The 21,042-nt window shown below is 38.1% G+C and overlaps 1 protein-coding gene across 8 annotated transcripts in view; it reads right to left on the bottom strand.

Moving 5' to 3' along the window:
• CASK (calcium/calmodulin dependent serine protein kinase) overlaps nt 1-21,042 on the bottom strand; it is a 387,791-nt gene that overhangs the window by 50,788 nt on the left and 315,961 nt on the right. For all 8 annotated transcript variants that reach the window (XM_055393922.2, XM_055393920.2, XM_055393918.2 and 5 more), the window contains exons 13-16: nt 20,664-20,744; nt 15,096-15,284; nt 4,977-5,055; nt 806-891 (exon numbers count right to left, since the gene is read on the bottom strand). In XM_055393922.2, coding sequence (XP_055249897.1) covers nt 806-891; nt 4,977-5,055; nt 15,096-15,284; nt 20,664-20,744 — 435 coding nt within the window. The remainder of the gene's footprint in view (nt 1-805; nt 892-4,976; nt 5,056-15,095; nt 15,285-20,663; nt 20,745-21,042) is intronic.

A 21,042-nucleotide genomic window follows, 5' to 3' on the forward strand; every position in this document is an offset into this window, starting at 1 on the left:
CTGACGGTGATCTTTTCATAGATGCGAAGACAACTCTAAGTGACATGCCTTTCGAAAGTGAATACAAGTTGAAATGGACTACAGAACAAGTAATTATGTAAGAATTATATTTGGGAGGCTACACGATGATGGCGTACTCCATAAAATCTGCTTTTTATTTCATAATTTAGGCCTTGGTTTTGACTATCAGTGACTCTGTGGTGCTTATTGTACCTTCAGTAGATATAAACAGCACAGGAGGTTGCTACACTGTGGTGGAAAGAAAGTGCAGGACCAGAGGTCTAAACATCTTCCTCTGCTCGCCAGGGCCTATCATTCTGCAGCCCCCAGCCCGCCCCAATCCAAAGCCTAATTTGAACACCAATTTTGGATATATATGGTCTAAAATGGCCTGGTCTACCATGACTTTCCTTTCCCCTGCTCTATAGAGAAATCCCATATGGCTGGCTATGACTCAGCTACACAGGAAAGAGGTTTCTGACATTGCTGATGTCAGCAGAGTTGAGGTCAGTGAGAAACTAGTTCACAAGTATGCACAACTGCAAAGGTTTTCTTTAAACATTGCTCACTAAGAACCAGGAGACAAAGGACTGAAAGGAGAATGTTCAAACCAACACTGCTGAAAATGGGCAAAATGTTTCTAAGCTGTGCTGCATGTAAACATTTTTCTAGTTCTCAGTTTCTATGAATGTTGCACAAGACCACACAGATGATGGCACCAGATTACAAAAGAAAACCCCTTATTTAATAAACAGGTTAATGAACTGAAAGTCGATTTCAGAAAAAGAGACTTTCATTAACTCACAAGCATTTTTTGCAGCTGTTCCACTGTTTGGTTGGCTACACTGATGCCATTGATTTCTCGAATTTCATCTCCGACATGAAGTGTACCTAAGAAATTACACAAAATTATAAACATGAAATGATATATACTTTTATAATAATAAAACCCAAAGTCAGCAAGGTAAGTGATTTTTAAAAATTAAGCTAAATACTGAAGGCTAATATTTCAGAACCAGGTATGAGTTAGGCTCATATTGTAAATTTGCCAAAACAGATACACCTAACTTATGGAGGACACAGTTTTGAAAGATGTAAAAATCTGCTTATTTTTCTGAGAGAGTCCGTATGTATATAGCTGTTTAAAACTATGACTTCCAGATGTGGCCTGTCTGGGTTCATATCTCTGCTTCATCATGTACTAGCTTCAAGATCTTGGGTAACTTACTGAAAATTTCCCTGAAAACTCATAAAATGGAGATGAAAATAGTATCTATCTCATAGGATTGTTATAAGGATTAAATGAGTTTATTAGATGCAGAGGACTTAGAACTGTTCTTGGCGCATAGTGCCATTTAAGTATTTGCTGTTATCATCATTATTATTTACCAAATATGATACAAAGGTCATTGATTTTTCAAATAATTATGGTGATAATATCTATATATCAATACATTTATATTAGACATACTGCAACTTTTTAATAATAATTTGGTAGGTATTTCAGGGTTTTGTCACACTTCAACTAGAAAAAGTGAGAAACAGTGGTTAAATAGTGTTATGTAAATTTTTGCTTTATTTATGAATTGCACACACGTTTAGTTATTGACCTGACTTCATTATGAAAAGCTCATGGTATCTTTAAGACGTACACACTAAAATGCAGATAAATAAAGAGCCTTGTATTTGCTTCAAAGTAACCCAGGGGCAGTAGGGCAAATACAGGTGAAATCAGTATGGCCATGAATTAACAATAATTCTACCTGGGTTATGGGTACGTAGGTGATCATTGCACTATTCTTTCCACTTTTCTCTACTTGAACTCACTGCACTGTTCTCGCTAACCATGTTTGAAAGTTAACATAATAAAACATAAAACAAAAATTTGGGGACTTTTGTCTTCAATATGGTGGATTAGGCACTCAGAGACCCTCTTACAACTATATCCCGTGTAGGGCTCACCCCTTGAAGTGTTACTGGTCTCACAAAATGAATGTGAATCCCCAAGAATACTTCCCATTTCCATCCCCACTCTCCCTTCCACAGGTAAGAACCCAGTGAGCTGGATCCAGAGTGGTGGCAAAATCAAGATGGAATGAAACCAGTGGGAGGGGTAGATGCCATTGCCACACTGCCTGCTGGCTGCCTTCTGAGTCTTGGGCCAATAGCAAGTTAGAGAAGCTAAGCCCAGGATTCTGCAGGGAGCCAAGACCCAGTTCAGTGGCCCTCTGTGGCAGCTGGTAAAACACAGAACAGACCATTTTTGGAGGAAAGTATTCCCAGTTTAGGCTCCCACGACTTCTACTAATTTGAGCAAGCAATAAGCTTATAATCAAAGATCACCAAACATACAATAAGGCAAACTATTATGTGAGTCATCAGAAAGAGAAGAAATAGATTTAGATCCTCAAGGAGGATAGATGCTGGAATGGTCAGATATAGACTACAGGAATACCTCGTTTTCTTGTGCTTTGCTTTACTGTGCCTCAAAGATAACCACATTTTTTATAGATTGAAGGTTTGTGGCAACCCTGTGTTGAGCAAGTCTATCTGCGTCATTTTTCCAACAGCATTTGCTCACTTCCTGTCTTTGTATCACATTTTGGTAATTCTCACAATATTTCAAACTTTTTCATCATTATTATATTCGTTATGGTGATCTGTGATGAGTGATCTCTGCTGTTTTGGGAGTGTTATGAACCGCACTTATATAAGATGGCAAACAATTGTTGAAATTGCACCAAAGGATTTAGAATATTACATAAACTTAGTTAATAAAGCAGTGGCAGGGTTTGAGAGGATTTACTCCTGTTTTGAATGATGTTCTAACGTGGGTAAAATGCTATCAAGCAGCAGTGCATGCTACAAAGAAACCATTTGTGAAAGGAAGAATCGATCAATGAGGCAAACTTCATTGTTGTCTTATTTTAAGAAACTGCCACAGCCACCTCAGCCTTCAGCAACCAACACCCTGACCAATCAGCAGCATCAACATCTAGACAATACCCTCCACCAGGAGCAAAGAATATGATTTGCTGAGGCTTAGACGATGGTTAGCATTTTTTAGTAATAAAGTAATTTTAAATTAAAGTACATACATTTTAAAAGACATAATGCTACTGGACACTTAGTAGATGGTAGCATAATACAAACATAACTTTTATGTGCACTGGGAAACAAAAAAGTTCATGTGACTCATTTTATTGCAGTGGTCTGAAACCAAGTCTGTAGTATCTCTAAGGTATGCCTGTATAACATAGCTATATGTTAAAGAAAAAGAAAGAAATGGACCTTTTTTCTAAGGATGAGCATGCAACAAGAGATTATCAGATGTGAACGGACAGATCTGAAAATAAGAATAAGAACAAGTGACTAGTACTTCTAGAAAGGAAAAATATAATCAGTAGCATAAGTCAATGAATGGATGAGTTGAACAGGAGTTCAGATATGGCTGAAGAGTTTCAGCTAATTGGAAGACATAACCAAATAAATTAACTAGAATGCGGGTAAGAGAAATAAGGAGATAAGGAAGATAGGAAACAAGAAATAAAACATGAAAAAGATATTAAGAGATATGGAGGGAATATCTAACACACATCTACCTAGAGTTCAGAAGGAGATGATGGAGAGAATGAAGAGGCAATATTTTAAGAAATATGGTTGCAAATTTTCTTGAATGATGCAAACATGATCACACAGCTCCAGGAAGAATAATGTATCCCAAATAGGATAAATAAAAAGAAAGCCATGCCAGGAAGTAGCAAAACTACAGAACATCGAAGACAAAGAGCTTAAAAAGTCCAGGGAGAAAGGAGAGATCAACTACAAAGCAAGGACAATTGTAGTGACACCAGACTTCTCAAGATCAAACAACAGATGCCAAAAGAAAATGGAATGGTAACCGTTAACCTAAAATTGTGCTCTCAGCAAAAGTAATCAAGATTAACGTGGAAATGAATATTTACAGAGAACACCACCTGAGGGAGTTTATCAAGAAGAGACTATCACTAAAGGAACTATAAAGGATATAGTTTAGGAAGAATGAAAAATGCTCACCAAAGGGTGGTCTGCAATGCAAAAGGAATAATGAACAAATAAAATTGTAAACATTTATGTAAATTCAAACAATAATGGTCATGTATTTTAAGATAATTTCAAATTTGTGGATTTAAAATAGGACAGAATAAAAATGCTGGGCAAGAATAATATGTAGGTCAAGTAAGACAGTGAAGTCGCTCAGTCGTGTCCAACTCTTTGCAACCGCACGGACTGAAGCCTACCAGCCTCCTCCATCTGTGGGATTTTCCAGGCAAGAGTACTAGAGTGGGTTGTCATTTCCTTCTCCAGGGGATCTTTCTGACCCAGGGATTGAACCCCGATCTATTGCATTGCAGCAGGCAGACGCTTTACCGTCTGAGCCACCAGGAAAGCACATGTAAGTCAAGAATGGGATCTAACTTGACTTCAGTCCTTAGTGGATTCCCTTCTCAGGTACATTTACTGTAGCAGGTGTTAAGAACTTAATCACAGATTTGATCTTTCTTACCACTGAAATATAATATTATTATTTATCAAACTTTAATTTCCTAATTTATAAATATCTCATTCCTGAATGAATTAGAGTAGTCAACTGTCATTTAACTTTACAAGTATATATACATATATCTTATATCCCATGGTAGATGTCTTCCATATATCCTGAGACCCATATGATACTTCAGTTTATCTCCCATGGCCTCTAATAAGTCAGGATCTAAAGAGTGACTCAGAGATGCTCCAGCAACAGAACTGTATAGTATAACTGAAGCATGTGGAGATGAATACAAGTGAGTGGAGGCCAACAGTGATTAAAACCCGACAGATAAATCATTTATATAAACCATCAATCAAACTGATTTTTTATATGGATCATAAAACACTATACTATACAAAAAAAAATCTAAGGTAGGAAAGAAAGAATTATATATGGAACTTACCTTGCCTGTGAATCATGCCCCCATGCATGATTCTTGCAACGATACAGTGATTTAGTTCATTCATTTTTAAAGTGATTCCCTGTAAAAAGTTAAGCAAAAATAGAATTACTATGAGAGGGCATTCTTTTTATATCTGTGATTATGCTGTAGATAACCTTAACTACAAAAGTAGGAAAACATTAAAGAAAATATGGAAAATGAAGGAGAAAACTCCACTATGCCATGACAGAAATATTAATTTTGATATTTCGGTTAGTCTAACAATAACACAATAAACTGTGGAAAATTTTGAAAGAGATGGGAATACCAGACCACCTGACCTGCCTCTTGAGAAACCTGTATGCAGGTCAGGAAGCAACAGTCAGAACTGGACATGGAACAACAGACTGGTTCCAAATAGGAAAAGGAGTACGTCAAGGCTGTATATTGTCACCTTGCTTATTTAACTTCTATGCAGAGTACATCATGAGGAACGCTGGGCTGGAAGAAGCACAAGCTGGAATCAAGATTGCCGGGAGAAATATCAATAACCTCAGACATGCAGATGACACCACCCTTATGGCAGAAAGTGAAGAGGAACTCAAAAGCCTCTTGATGAAAGTGAAAGAGGAGAGTGAAAAGGTTGGCTTGAAGCTCAACATTCAGAAAACAAAGATCATGGCATCTGGTCCCATCACTTCATGGGAAATAGATGGAAAAACAGTGGAAACAATGTCAGACTTTATTTTTTTGGGCTCCAAAATCACTGCAGATGCTGATTGCAGCCATGAAATTAAAAGACGCTTACTCCTTGGAAGGAAAGTTATGACCAACCTGGATAGTATATTAAAAAGCAGAGACATTACTTTGCCAACAAAGGTCTGTCTAGTCAAGGCTATGGTTTTTCCCGTGGTCATGTATGGATGTGAGAGTTGGACTGTGAAGAAGGCTGATCGCCGAAGAATTGATGCTTTTGAACTGTGGTGTTGGAGAAGACTCTTGAGAGTCCCTTGTACTGCTAGGAGATCCAACCAGTCCATTCTAAAGGAGATCAACCCTGGGTGTTCATTGGAACGACTGATGCTAAAGCTGAAACTGCAATACTTTGGCCACCTCATGTGACGAGTTGACTCACTGGAAAAGACTCTGATGCTGGGAAAGGTTGGGGGCGGGAGGAGAAGGGGACGACAGAGAATGAGATGGCTGAATGGCATCACCGACTCTGTGGACATGAGTTTGAGTGAACTCCGGGAGTTGGTGATGGACAGGGAGGCCTGCCGTGCTGTGATTCATGGGGTCGCGCAGAGTCGGACACGACTGAGCGACTGAACTGAACTGAACAATAGCATACTTATATTTTATATAATGCTTTTTAATCTTATAAGTATTTTCCATGTTGCTAATTCTCCACTTGGTCATGATGTATTTTTCTTTTTTGAGGTATGGATTTGTTTAGAATTTGTGCATCTAAATACATGAGGGTTACTGGTCTGTAGTTTTCTTTACTTGCAAAATGTCTGGTTTTGGTATCAGGGTAATGCTAGTAGCTATTATACCTCTTCCTCCTCATCAAAAATAGTAAGTTGGGAAGAATTCTTTCCTTTTCAGTGTTTTGGGAGGAGTCTGTGTACAACTGGTACTGTTTATTATATGTTTGGTAGAATTTACCAGTAAAGCCATCTTGGCCTGGAGTTTTCTTTGAGGGATTTTTAAAAAAACTAACCTCAATTTTTAAATAGTATAGGGCAATTCAGTTTATTCCAAAGTGAGTTTTGGTAGTTTGTCTCCCAAACAATGTGCCTATTTAGGTTGTTGAATTTATTGACATAAAGTTGTTTACCATATTTTCTTATTATTCTTTTTATATCTGTAGGATCTGTAGAAATGTCACTTCTCTTATGCATGATATTGGTAATTAATGTCTTCATCCCCACACCTGATTGATCTGATATTGTCAAAGGAAAAACTTGTTTTATTGATATTTTTATTGTTTCACTTTCTATTTCATTGATTTCCACCTTGATCTTTATTATTTCTTTTCTTTTACTCACTTTGGGTTTAATTTGCTCTTTTTTTTTTTTGGTTCTAGTTTCTTAAGGTAGAAGCTGAGGTCATTGTTTTAAGATATTTCTTTTTTTTTTAAGACTGGTATTTAGTGCTACGGTTTTCTCCCTAAGTACTATTTTAGCAGTATTCCACAAATTCTGGTATGTTGTGATTTCACTTTCATTCACTTCAGAATACTTTAAAATTTCTCTTTTGATTTCTTTTTTCATCCATGGGTTATTTGGAATTGTATAATTTAGTTTTCAAGTGCTTTTGGATTTCTCCTGACATCTTTCTGTTATTCATTTCTAATTTAATTCCATTGTGGCCTGAGAATATACTTTGATATTAATATAGTCATTCCAGCTTCCTTTTGATTAATGTCATCATAGTATATCTTTTTCCAGTCTTTTCCTTTAAAATGATTTGTTTTCATTTATAAAGCATTTCTTGTGGGCAATATATAACTTGGTCTTGCTTCCCTCCTATACCTCAATCTGACAATCTCTATTTTTTAATTTGGGAGAATTTAGACAATTTATATTTAATATGATTACCAATTACTGATGAATATATCTTCTTGCTATTTGATTTCTATTTGTCCCATCTCTCCTATGCTCCCCCTTTCTGCATTCTTTTGGATTAGTTTATTTACTTTCATTCTATTTTCCCCTCCTGTTTTATTAGCTATAATTGTTTTGTTGTTTTAGTGGTTGCTTTAGGGTTTATAGCATACATCTTTAACTTACCAGTCTACCTTAAAGTGATATTATACCATGTGAAATGTATTACAAGAATCTTATAACAGTATACTTCCACTTCCTTCCTCCCGACTTTTGTGCTATTATATATTTTACTTTTACATGTTTAAAAATCCCAAACACATTGCTACTATTTTTGTTTAGACATCATTTACCTTTCAGAGAGATTTAAATGATAAGGATATCGTTTAACATTTATTACACTGTAAGTCTGCCGAATTCTTTCAGTTTTGGTAAGTTTGAAAATGTCTTTATTTTGCCTTTTTTCAATTAGTGTTTTTTAAAATACTATTTTATCTTTTAAATTAATTTTTATTGGAGTACAGTTGCTTTACAATGTTGTATTAGTTCCTTGCTGTACACCAAAGTGAATCATATATATATATAATATACATATCATATACATATATCCACTCTTTTTAAGATTTCCTTCCTATTTAGGCCACCACAGAGCATCAAGTAGAGTTCCTTGTGCTAAATGGTAGGTTCTCATTATTTTATACATATTTAGTGTACATATGTCAGTTCCAATTTCCCAATTCGTCCCACTCCTGCTCTCCCCCTTGGTAACCATAAAAAGTTTGTTCTCTACATTTGTGACTCTGTTTCTGCTTTGCTAGTAAGTTCATCTCTACCATTTTTATAGACTCCACATATAAGTGATACTATATTTGTTTTTCTCTGACTTCACTCTGTATGACAATCTCTAGGTCCATCCACATCTCTGCAAATGGCACCATTTCATTCCTTTTTATGACTGAATAATATTCCAAAATTCCAACAATATTCCAGTACACACATACACTGTATATCACATCTTCTTTATCCATTCCTCTGTTGATGGACATTTACGTTGCTTCCATGACTTGGCTATTGTAAATAGTTCTACAATGAAAACTGGGTGCGTGCATCTTTTCAAATTATGGTTTTCTCCAGATATATGTCTAGGAGTGGGATTGCTGGGTCATATGGTAGCTCTATATTTTAGTATTTTTGGAACCTCCATACTGTTCTATATAGTTTGCCTTTATTTTATGACAGATAATTATACTGGGTTTAGAATTCTAAGTTGAGAGGTTTTTTCCCTCCCAGTACTTTAAAATTATTGTTTTCTTGATTATACTGTTTCTCATAGAGATCTGATATCACTCTTATCTTTGTCCCCCAGTAGGTAACATTTCATTTTTATCTCTGTTTTTAAGATCTTCCTGTTTATCACTGGTTCTAAGCAGTTTGATTATGATGTACCTTGGTGTTGTTTTCTTCATGGGTCTTGTGCTTGGGGTTCACTGTGGTTCTTGTATCTACAGATTTATAGTTTTCATCAAATTTGGAATGTTTTCAGCCATTATTTCTTCAAAACCATTTTGTTTCTTCCTCACCTCTTCTCCCTCATAGATTCCAATGAACCAAATATTAGTTTGCTTGAAGTTGTCCCACATCTCAGTGATATTCTTTTCATTTCTCAGTATTCTTTTTTCTTTGTTTTGTTTTGGGTAGTTTCTATTGCTATGTCTTTTGAGTTCACTAATCTATTCTTCTGAAATGTCTAAACTGCCATTAATCCCATAGTGCAATTTTCCTGCTAATATTGCTGTCGGTTAGTGTTTTATTTCTATATTCTCAAGCTTTGTCGTGGGATGTAGTTCAGTTATTTGGAAAGAGTGATCCTTTGGGCCTTGCTTTCAGGATTTGTTAAGGCGGGTCTGGAGCAATTCTCTGTGTGCTGCTGCTGCTGCTAAGTCACTTCAGTTGTGTCCGACTCTGTGCGACCCCATAGACGGCAGCCCACCAGGCTCCCCTGTCCCTGGGATTCTCCAGGCAAGAACAATGGAGGGGGTTGTCATTTCCTTCTCCAATGTGTGAAAGTGAAAAGTGAAGTCGCTCAGTCGTGTCCGACCCTTAGCGACCCCACGGACTGCAATTTTCTGTGTAGGGCTAATAATTCCTCATTACTGAGGCAAGACTTTCCTAAGCACTCCACACAATGCCCCTTAAATTGGTTTTTCTAGTCTGGGTGGTGGGAACAGACAGTGAGTGTCGGGCACTGTTCCCTCTCATCCTTTTGGATGGCCTCTCCTTGGCTCTGAGTAGGTTCCTGTCATAAATGTGCAGATCATTATTCAGATAAATACATGAGGGGGGCCCTCTAGAGTTTTCTGTGTAGCTCTCTCCACTTCAGCACTCTGTCCTATGAATGTTATTGCTTTGGTCTTCCCAGGCCCTCAGCTCTGTGTCCTCAGGGAGTCTGCCTGCTCTGCCTCAGTTCCCCCTCACCATGCTGTGGCCTGGAAACTCCCTCATGTCAGGAAGGTGGGATGATACTGGGCTCACCTTATTTGCTTCCTGTTTCTTAGGGGTCACTGTCCTTTGCTGCCAGATGCCCAATATTTTTGGAGAAGGCAATGGCAAGCCACTCCAGTACTCTTGCCTAGAAAATCCCATGGATGGAGGAGCCTGGTAGGCTGCAGTCCGTGGGGTCGCTAAGGGTCGGACACGACTGAGCGACTCCCTTTCACTTTTCACTTTCACACATTGGAGAAGGAAATGGCAACCCCCTCCAGTGTTCTTGCCTGGAGAATCCCAGGGACAGGGGAGTCTGGTGGGCTTCCGTCTATGGGGTCGCACAGAGTCGGACACGACTGAAGTGACTTAGCAGCAGCAGCAGCAGCAGCAGTCCAATATCTTGAAGACAGTTCTTTCATCGTTGTGTGTGTTCTTTTTTGTTGCTGTTGTTTCAGGTGAGAAGGTAAATCTGGTTCCCTGTTATTCCACCTTGGTCGGAAGTGGAACCTCTGTATATAATGCCAGAATACTATTCTATGGAATAGATTGCAACTTTTTGTTTTTAATTACAAGCCTTCTGGACTGGTCTTTTAAAACAATATTTATTTATTTATTGGCTGTGCTGGGTCTTCATTGCTACATGCAGGCTTTCTCTAGTTGTGGTGAGTGGGGATTATTCTTTAGATGTGGTGTGTGGGCTTCTCACTGTAGTGGCTTCTCTTGTTGTGGAGCACAGGCTTTATAGTGCGGGGCTTCAGGAGTTGTGGCTGGCAGGCTCTTGAGTGCAGGCTCAGTAGTTGGGGTACGTGGACTTAGTTGCCCCATGCCGTGTGGAATATTCCTGGATCAGGGATCAAACCCATGTCCCCTGCATTGGCAGGCAGATTCGCAACCACTGGACTACTGGGGAAGTCTGATTACAACTCTTACTTTCCAGTTATTCACCATTATAAGACAAGCTTTCATAAACATATCTTTGTACTAGACTTGGTTGATTCTAAGAATCACATGGAGACCTTTTAGATAATACTGATTTTTTTTAAGATAATACTGATTTTTAATTTCACTCTTTGGATTAGTCTGGAATAGAGCCCAGATCTATATTTTTAACAAGCTCCCTCAGTGAAAACCGGTCTTGAATTTGAGATGATTGGGGGTAGTGGGACTCTGTCTTATCTTCTTCACAGGAAAATAACACTCTGTTAGAAAGTTCCATGAAAATATTTGAGACTTTATAATCTAGACCTTGCCTGAATTTGTACAATTCTACAACATATAACTTTGCACAGTTCCTATTTTGTGGTTCTTAGAAGTGGTAAGCAAGCAATTAAAAATAAACTGGTTTCCCAAAGGTTTCTAGTCCCACATTCAACTGTACTCCTCAAGTTTCATTTCCAACTTGTACATTCAATCAGCATATATGGTTACCAAGAGAGGTGCTCCTGGAAAAATGCTGTAAATTAATGTGTAAGTCAAATCTAATTTCATAAGGGAAATGACAGTACAATGAGGGTTCCATTCTTGAAATTACCAAATTAGCATATTCATTCAAGCAATATTACTGTGAACCTGTTATATGGCAGATACTCTGCTAGGCATGGAAGTGAATGAGACAGACAGACAAAAAAAACTAGGTAGCCCTATGGAAACTGAGCTTCAGCAAGGGGCGATGTCTTATCCGCCACTACATCACTGGCATGCAGTCATCTGCACATCGTTGTTGTTCAGCTGCTCAGTCATCTCTGACTCTTTGCAACCCCGTTGTCTCCTCTCATGGCTAGGGAAAGTTCACCTCAAATCAACCAAAGTTAATAATTATTATTTTGTCTGCTTCAAACGTTTCTCTGCAGAGAAGAACTGACTCATGTTTTCTCTGTTCACAAGTTCCCAAATTCCAGGGAAAGGCTTGGCCCAGCTACTGCTGAACCTAGCCCAGCTTGCTATAAACTCCTGGCTTTTCCCTGTTTACATAAGCCTCTTCCCAATCGTCTATGCTATTTGAAGTTCAGTGTGTAACACATGCAACTATGGGAGTTTCCCAATCAATAGAGAAATAATTAAAAGTGTGATGTTAAAAATGGGAAAACAAGGGTGTAACCTGAGTATGTCACCCTAGGGGGATGGACCTAGCACACATAGTTGGATATATTTTAGAAGGTCCAAAAAGCAAAAGAAATCAGACAAGTATATGCTGCATGATACTATAATGTTTTTTAACAGGACAAATAAGCAAGTGAAGTTGTATTAAATGTAAAACTATAAAAAACTATATTCCTGAAAATATATTTCAGATAAAATAATTTCCATTTTTATGGCAACCAATTAAAGGGAGAAGAACTACACACCTTCACTAGGATCATAGAAGATGGAAGAGAGAAGGGCTTCTTAAAGGAGACTTTTGGGGAAGACTCAAGGCTATTTTATGCTTGCTGAAAAATGTAACTCAGGGGTACAGATTTATGCTTTTACTCAGTCTGTGTTTCTTCTGTAGTTAACCTTCATACGGAACATCAAGCAACTGTCACTGGATTGCTTTAGAACATGACGATCACAAGACACTTCTGGGCCTCCTTCTTTTTTTTTTTTTAAGTCTTTATTGAATCCATTACAATATTGCTCCTGTTCTATGTTTTCGCTTTTTTGGCCATGAGGCATGTGGGATCCCAGCTCCCGGACCAGGGATTGAACCTGCACCCTTTCTATTAGAAGACGAAGACTAAACCACTGGACCACCAGGGAAATCCCTGGGCCTCCTTCTTGTGGTCCCTTCCACTTTCCTATCTACGCTGATTGGCTGAACATCACCCCTTCTCGTGCTTCTCTGACACAGTCTTTCCTCCCCTATAGTTCTGTCATAATCACACCTGTTAAACTGTGCTAAAGTGCATATCTACTTGTTTCTACAGGAAACTGTGCTTCCTGGTGGTCCAGTGGTTAAGTCTCTGTGCCTCCTGTGTAGGGGGGACAGGTTCTATCCCTGGCTGGGGAACTAATAGCCTGCATGCTGCGCAGCGTGGCCAAAAAAACCCGTAGGAAGCCCTATGGAAACTGAGCTCCAGAAGGGGCAATGCCTTGTCCAACACTACATCGCTGGCATGCAGTCATCTGCACGTTGTTGTTGTTTAGCTACTCAGTCTTCTCTGACTCTTTGAGACCCCATGGACTGCAGCATACCAGGCTTGCCTGTCCTTCACTATCTCCCAGAGTTTGCTCAAACTCATGTCCATTGAATTGATGATGCCATCCAATCATCTCATTCTCTGCCACCCCCTTCTCCTCCTGCCCTCAATCTTTCCAAGCACCAGGGTCTTTTCTGCACATAGAAGGTACTTAAAAACATTTGCTAAATGAGTGAATGACTATATGAAATTAATGAGGGGAGTGTTAGACTTTCAGAGCTGGGTAGGATCTGGGTAAGTAGAAATCAAGCACACTTTTGGTCATACTTGCTAAGAAAAGTATGAGCAAAATGAGGCCTCCACGGACGTGAAGTGATTTGCCTGAGGGACCCAAAGCTGCTACTGTCTGGGCTCTTAAGTCAGAGTTGCTTGGGGAGCACCAGAGGGGTGAGGTGACTTGCATGTCCCATGTCTGCTGTGAGTGCAGAGAGAATACAGTCTAACTGGCAAAGAACAGTAAGTGAGAATTACAACCTGAATGTCTAGGATTGAGGGCTTTCTGGAAATTGCCATCATAGGATCACTGGTCTGTAATTCTTCCTTTAACCTGGAAAGCAACTGGCAACTTTCTTAAGTAATCTGTTTTCCTATATTCCAGTATCCCTTTTCTATGCTCTGAGGAGCAGATACGAATACATACGTTTGAATGTTTTCCTTTTTCCTAAAGAAATCATTCCTCCTAAAAACTGGAACTTTCCCAATATTCCCTGTCTCAGTGGGTAGCATCACTGTTCACCTGGCTGTGAAAAACCTAAAGCTTAGGGTCATACCAGACACTTGCTTCTACCTCAGTCCCCACTGTCAATCCATTCTCAAGGTCTCCTGAATTACTCTTTATTGAATCTATTCCCTTCTTTCCACTCGACATCCATCCCTCCAGTTCAGAGCTCCATCATCTCTCCCATGTATTACTGCAGTTACAGCCTCTTAACTGGTCTCCCCCAGCCACTCTTGTCCCCCTCTAATCCATCTTCCAGAGTGCTTATGTCTAAAATGAAAATCCGATTTTATCTCCCTGCTTAAAACTCTTTAATAGCCTCTCACTGTTTTTAAAATAGATAACAAAATCAATACTTATGAGGTTCTCTTCCTGACACACATCTTGTTTTCTTCAATCTAGCTGTGGTGCTTTCTTTCCATTTTGAAACTGGGCTAAGAGCCTTTTCACTAGCAGGTTTCTGCATATGCTACTTGGTTTGGCTGGATGGTCTCCCTTCTCACTACCCCCTCTGTGCAGTTAACATCAAGGAGCCTTTCTTTGATCTTCCCAGTCTATGAAAATTCTATGAGGATGAAGCAGGGTTCAGCATCAGTTCTATTCCAATGCTACACCTAAGAACTAAGGAGGTGAATTCATACTAAACAGGTAGGTGTCAATGGAAGAAACTTGAACAATGGCACTCAATTCTTTGAATGTCTTCCCAATTAGTCTTCCTCTAATTTTGTTGAAGGCAAAATCTCTGGACACCACTCGACTTGTAAAAGGAATTTTAGACGTTCACCTTTTCAACACCAATTCCAGTATTTCATGCTGGACCCTTTCCCTGCTATCCCAGAGGTCTTTACACGCTAGACTAATATATCAGGTCTGTCCTTTCTTTGTTGATGTTGAAGAGCAACTGTGAAAGGAGAGGTGGGAAGGAAAGCCAACACACCTTAGGCACGGTGTCAGGCAGGGCAATTTCAGGTGGAGGTAGTGGGGGCGGGGGTATGGTGGTGGCCTTGAAATGAGGATCTGGAAACTGATTTCTTGAAAATTCTCCACACCCTCCTTTCCTCCCCACCTCTAGTAATATAGGTTGAAGGCAGGTGCTCGAACTCATGCTGGGATTTTATGAGAATACAGGAGATTTTTTCCCCCCACTTACCATTGGTTCATCTGTGTTCTTTTGGAACTGGACCAGGCGAACTCTGGTCACGTTCTCCATATCCATGTCTCCGTTTGCGCTTTCTGGAGAATCACCATTTAAATAGGGAGAAGTGGGAGGAGGTGTAACCCTCAATGCTTCATCACTGTAAACTTCATGAGCCACTACATCATGAGTCTGAAGTAAGGCCTGATATTTTATGAGGGAAATAAAATATTAATAATAGAACTGTTTCAATAGGAGTCTATTACATAAACACATATAAAATTATTCTTTGCCTCTCAAAGGTATCTCTCATCTAAAGAGAATTCAAAGCACATTACACCTAGATAGAGCTATGCCATAATTTCTTTCTGACACATAATCATGACAGATGGAACTTCCCAGGTGGCACTAGTGGTGAAGAATCTGCTTGCCAAAGCAGGAGACATAAGAGACGGGGATTCGTTTTCTGGATCGAGAAGATGCCCTGGAGGAGAGCATGGCAATCCATTCCTGTATTGTTGCCTGGAGAATCCTAAAGACAGAGGAGCCTAGCGGACCACAGTCTCCTGGGTCACCAAGAGTCGGACATGACTGAAGCAGCTGAGCATGCAGAATCATGATAGATAGTTTTAAAAATGAAGGAACAAATGAAAGAATGAGTGAGCCAATCAATGAATGGATGTGTTTGTTCATTATCTGGGTAAGAGGTGTTGTCTGGTGGTCTAAAAAACTGTCCAGCTAACTTGCTCAATTAAAGGCTGACATAACACAATTTGAAATAATTGAGCAGAAAGAATCTTTTGTACATAGAGCCAGCAAATTTGTGCTGGGGCTTAAAACAAATTTAAAAAGAAACAGTGCAATAATTGGTGCCTTGAGCAAATATCTTTTACCAGTGGTATTAACAATAACTGATGCATAATGCAAAGGATAATTTATAATGTATGACTTAGTAAAAGAAAGAAAACCACACACAAACGTATCTGAAAAAATGTAATTTCCCCAAATATCACATGATATGGAGCTCAAAATCTTAAACCTAGTTACTGTTTTTGTTCATTTCTACTTTTTGGAGCACTAAACAAAAAATAAGCTGACAGTTATTATCATGATTTCTTTTTGCAAAGCCCATTAACAAAGAAAAAGTGATTTCTTTGTGTTGATATCCTTTGTTTCCCTGAAAAGGCTATTCTTCCACTTACTGTACATTTTATGCCATCATTTTAATAAGAATAAATATTTTAACATTTCTACTTCAAAGAGCATTTTACAGATGAATATTAACATATTTGGCACTTTATACATTATGTTTTCTTGTGAGCTAACTATAAATTCAGTTCTATTTTAATCTGTGATCTGTAGAGTAATGAAATATCTGAGATAATGAAACAATTAAAATTGCCTTAACAGCATAACCTGTAGCATCTCAAGTTATTTAATTAAAAGATTTACTAAAGTCATGACTCGGCTATTTTCACTTTTCAGTTACATATACAAGGCAAAAATAAGGTAACAATGTGGTAAAATCATAAAGATGACTGTGTTGATTAGGCATCAATAGAGTGTATGCTCTATTCAATACCCATCTGAATTTATAATAGAAATGGCAGATATTTGCAAGATCTCAGAGCGCTGGTATAGGCACCGAGGGGCAGTAAGTAGCATAGCTTGAAAGCCAGCCTCCACAATGGCCCTGGGGACCTGGGCTTCCTGACCTGTGTCCTGGCTACACCCTACATGAGTATCCCTGGCCAAAGTGGTGGTGACTGTGCTACGTGGGGAAATCCTTCTTTCAGTCAGTTCAGTTCAGTTCAGTCGCTCAGTCGTGTCCGACTCTCCGCGACCCTATGAATCACAGCACGCCAGGCCTCCCTGTCCATCACCTTTGGCTGGTTTAATTATAGCCTGTTAAGAGACTAAGATTTAAGGCAAAAAGCAAAAATTAATTATAGGTGAACTGAAAAACTTCATTTGTTAAAATTAGGTTCATTGTATTAATTATAGGGCTTCCCAGGTGGCGCTTGTGGTAAAGAACCCGCCTGCCAATGTGAGAGACATAAGAGACGCAGGTTCTATCCCTGGATTGGGAAGATGCCCTGGAGGAGGGAATGGCTACCCACTTCAGTATTCTTGCCTGGAGAATCCCATGAACAGAGGAGTCTGGCGGGCTACAGTCCATAGAGTTGCAAAGAGTTGGATACGAGTGAAGTAACTTAGGACGCATGTGTTAATTATAGATGTGTTTTCTATAAACAGTGAATTTTTAAAAATATGCTTTGTATGACTGGAGGATATATGCCTAGGTAAACAGAGAATCAAGTTTCATTAGGAAAATGCCAGTTACATGGGTTGGAGAAAGTGTTTATACTGTTTTTTGCAAACGGTTTCTATCCATCCTTTAAAATTATATAAGCAAACACTTGTATTAATGTTTTATTTATAAGGAAGGATAAGCCCACAATCACAAAAATACCAAAATTGAACTGTAAAAGAAAAATCCTTAAATTATATCACCAAATGAGGTCATACTTGATACTAACTTTTATTTGCTACTGTAAAAGACTGCTACCACAAAATGAAACTTTTACCCAACACATACACAAACAAAAAAAGGGGCCACTTACAGATTGTTAAAAAAGTCATTAAAAGAGTATGCCAAATAAAAAATAGAGAAATTAGAGTTTGAATATTTTTTTTCAAGTATGTTATGAGGTGATTCAGCAATTGTTACTAAGCTGAAATAGCTATTATATTTAATTACATAAGACGAATCATGTAAAAGGAAAAAAACAATTTTATGTTTTGTATGTAAAAGGGACATGGACAAGACAACTAAGAACTTCAGACTAGAGTGGGAAAAATTCATTTAAAATTTATAGGAAAAAAGAAATTTTAGGTTTGAAAGTGGTTCTTCTGGCTTCTTAATTACAAATCATAAACTTTATCACTTAATAATGAAACTGTCAAGTCAACCTAAGGTGATTATAACCACCTTGTTTTTATTGAGAAAGTAAGATACAAATTTCAAAAAATAGGATTTAGGACAGAAAATTTTAAAGGAAAAAAATCAAAGCATAGACATTTAATTCTGTTTATTGTTTTTATCCTTAATGTTTTATATTTTACAAATGCAATAAGCAAAGGATCTGTTCTCTTTAAAAAGAAACAAGTCTTTAAAATAGAATAACTGAAAAAGGACAGTGTGCTAATATTTTTATCATGACCTCTCGAGTACAGAGTTTAAAAAATCATTTAAACCTATATTCTCTTCTTTTAATTACTGTAAATATTAACAACTATCTGTATTTTAAATGTAAGGTAACCCAATATTAAATCCTCATGTTTTAATGATCAGAAAGCAAATAAAAAGTCAAATAATTGAAGAAATAAGTACAAAATTATATGCTAAGAACAACTCCCAAACTTTGGTATAATAAAAATTATAAATTAAAATTTTTTCCTTTATTAATATTTAACAATACCAAAAATTTGAAATCATGATCTTAAAATGCTTTTAAAATAGCTCCAGCATTTAAAAGTTTGACATAGTATATACAGCTCAGAATTATACCTCCCACACAGGATATTATCCAAACATATGCTTATTTGGGAATGACCACTGAGTTAAAATTAAGTTTATAGGAAAATCAATCCTTGTTATAAGTCAATTAAGAGCACAGCCTTTGGAGCCAGAAAGATCTGGGTTTTGATCCTCCATGAGGCCACTTACTAGGTAGGTGACCTAAAGCAAGCCTTTTGAGGGTACAGTTTCCTCTCTGAACTGTAAAATGGAATTAATCACATTACCTCGCATCTCAGTCATCAGCAAGTCTGTGTTCAACCACACCTCTAAAGCGGAATCCCAATCTGCTCATTTTCCATCAGCCCCATCCTCTCCAAGCCTCTACCACCTCACAGAAGCCTCCTAATTGGTCTCCCTCTCTTAACGCTTATCCTCACTACAGTCCATTCTCTACACAATGGCTCCAGCAATCTCTAAAAAAGCACAGGTCTAACAATATTTTCTTGCTTGCAGTCACTGTCACCGGTGCAATCAGGAGAAAATCCAGATACCTTACCATGGCCCCGAAGGCCCTTCGTGGTCTGGCCTCTGCCACCCCTGCCAGCTCTTCTATCACTCTCCCTTTTGTTTACTATATTCCAGCCACAGTGGCCTTTCTTCTGTATTCTGACTCTATGAAGATCTTTCCTGCCTCTGTGCCTTTGCATTTGCTCTTCCCCAACGCTTGGACATTCAGAAAGCTGATTCTTTCATAAAACAAGTCTCAGCCCACATGTTAACTCCTCAGAGGGCCTTTCTCCTGACTCTCTGAAATAGCTTCTCCTTTACTATCGTCTCTGCCCCATTGCACTGTCTTTTTTTCATAGTTATCATCACTATATGAACTTATCTTGTTTGTTCACTGGCTCACTGTCTGTCTCTAGTTCACCTATCCACGCCCCACCTAGAATGGAAGTTAACTGATCCTATTCACCACTACCGTTAGTGCCCAGCACGGTGTCTGGCATACAGTAGGCATTTACATATTTGATGAGTAAATGAAAATGTATTTTAAGCACCTAGCTGGGTGTTGAAATTATGAGTGAAAGTGAAAGTCGCTCAGTTGTGTCCAACTCTTTGTGACTAGTCCATGGAGTTCTTCACGCCAGAATACTGGAGTGGGTAGCCTTTCCCTTCTCCAGGGAATCTTCCCAACCCAGGGATTGAATCCAGGTCTCCCACATTGCAGACAGATTCTCTGCCAGCTGAGCCACCAGGGAAGCCCAAGAATACTGGAGTGGGTAGTCTATCCCTTCTCCAGCAGATCTTCCTGAGCTAGGAAATTACAAGAACTAATTTCTGAAAATGCTTACTAATAGCAATGCATGTATTAATTTCTCTCTGATGTCAGGAAAGCAAAATAAACCAAGGCTTCAAAGTTAGGTAAGTTGTGAGAGATGGGGCTGTCTTAGCTTTAATGGTTTTGAAAAAAAAAAAAAAAACCTTAACCTTAAAAAAAAAAAGATTTTATTTGGGTATATATTATTTTCTTTATTTAGCTTACTTCGAATCTGAAAGATCTACTGATCTCAATGGTCCTATGTCATTCTTGGAATTGAGCTGAGGGTTACTTATCAGTTTATAGATAGACCCATCTGTTCAGAATGTACAGGCGTCTATCTGCGGAAAACACACTGCACAGAACAGTCAGTTGACTAACTTATCTGCAAATGGGCAAGTTCCTAATCTATTCAATATTTTACTGAGAACTGTGCCCTAGACATGACAGATACTATGGAGTAACTAATAATATTCATTAGCTAACAATTATTAGGCATCAAGGATATATCAGACACTGTGCAAAGCACAGTAGATGTTATCATCTACTTAATTCTTATTCCAATTCCATGAGGTTGGCAAATAGCATCTTTACAATTTGGTATTATCTGGTATTGTAATCCTAACACTCTGACATATGCCTGAAAGCACATTTGATGAAGACGGCTGTATTTCATAAGAATTAGTAAAACCCTCTTTTGAAAGTGAGGTTTTATTTCTACAGAAGTTTAACTGTTACTCACCATGAAATGAGGTTGTGTTAAAATACGCTTTAGTTCCTTTGCATCGTTATTCTCAGGGTAACATGAAATTTCTTCCAACACCTAAAAAAACAAGCAAGATATAAAACAGTATGAAGAAGATGCTAGATTGAGAAAATATAGAATTCTTTTTAAGTTAAAAAGTATGAATGGATTTTTATGGCAGGCAAAATAACTGTTCTGGAAAAAAATTCATCATTTTACTCAAAGTTATTAATACATAGGAACTACATTGGTGGTAACAAAAAATAAAACAAATTGTTGTAATAGTCTCTGCCTTCATTACCCAACTATAACTCAAAAGATTATTGAAAAATACAAAACAAAATGACAAGTCTGTAATACATATTTATTACAGGCC

This window comes from Moschus berezovskii, chromosome X, assembly GCF_049115385.1.
Source record: "Moschus berezovskii isolate FMDL1 chromosome X, NW_MosBer_1.0, whole genome shotgun sequence".
NCBI lineage: Eukaryota > Metazoa > Chordata > Mammalia > Artiodactyla > Moschidae > Moschus > Moschus berezovskii.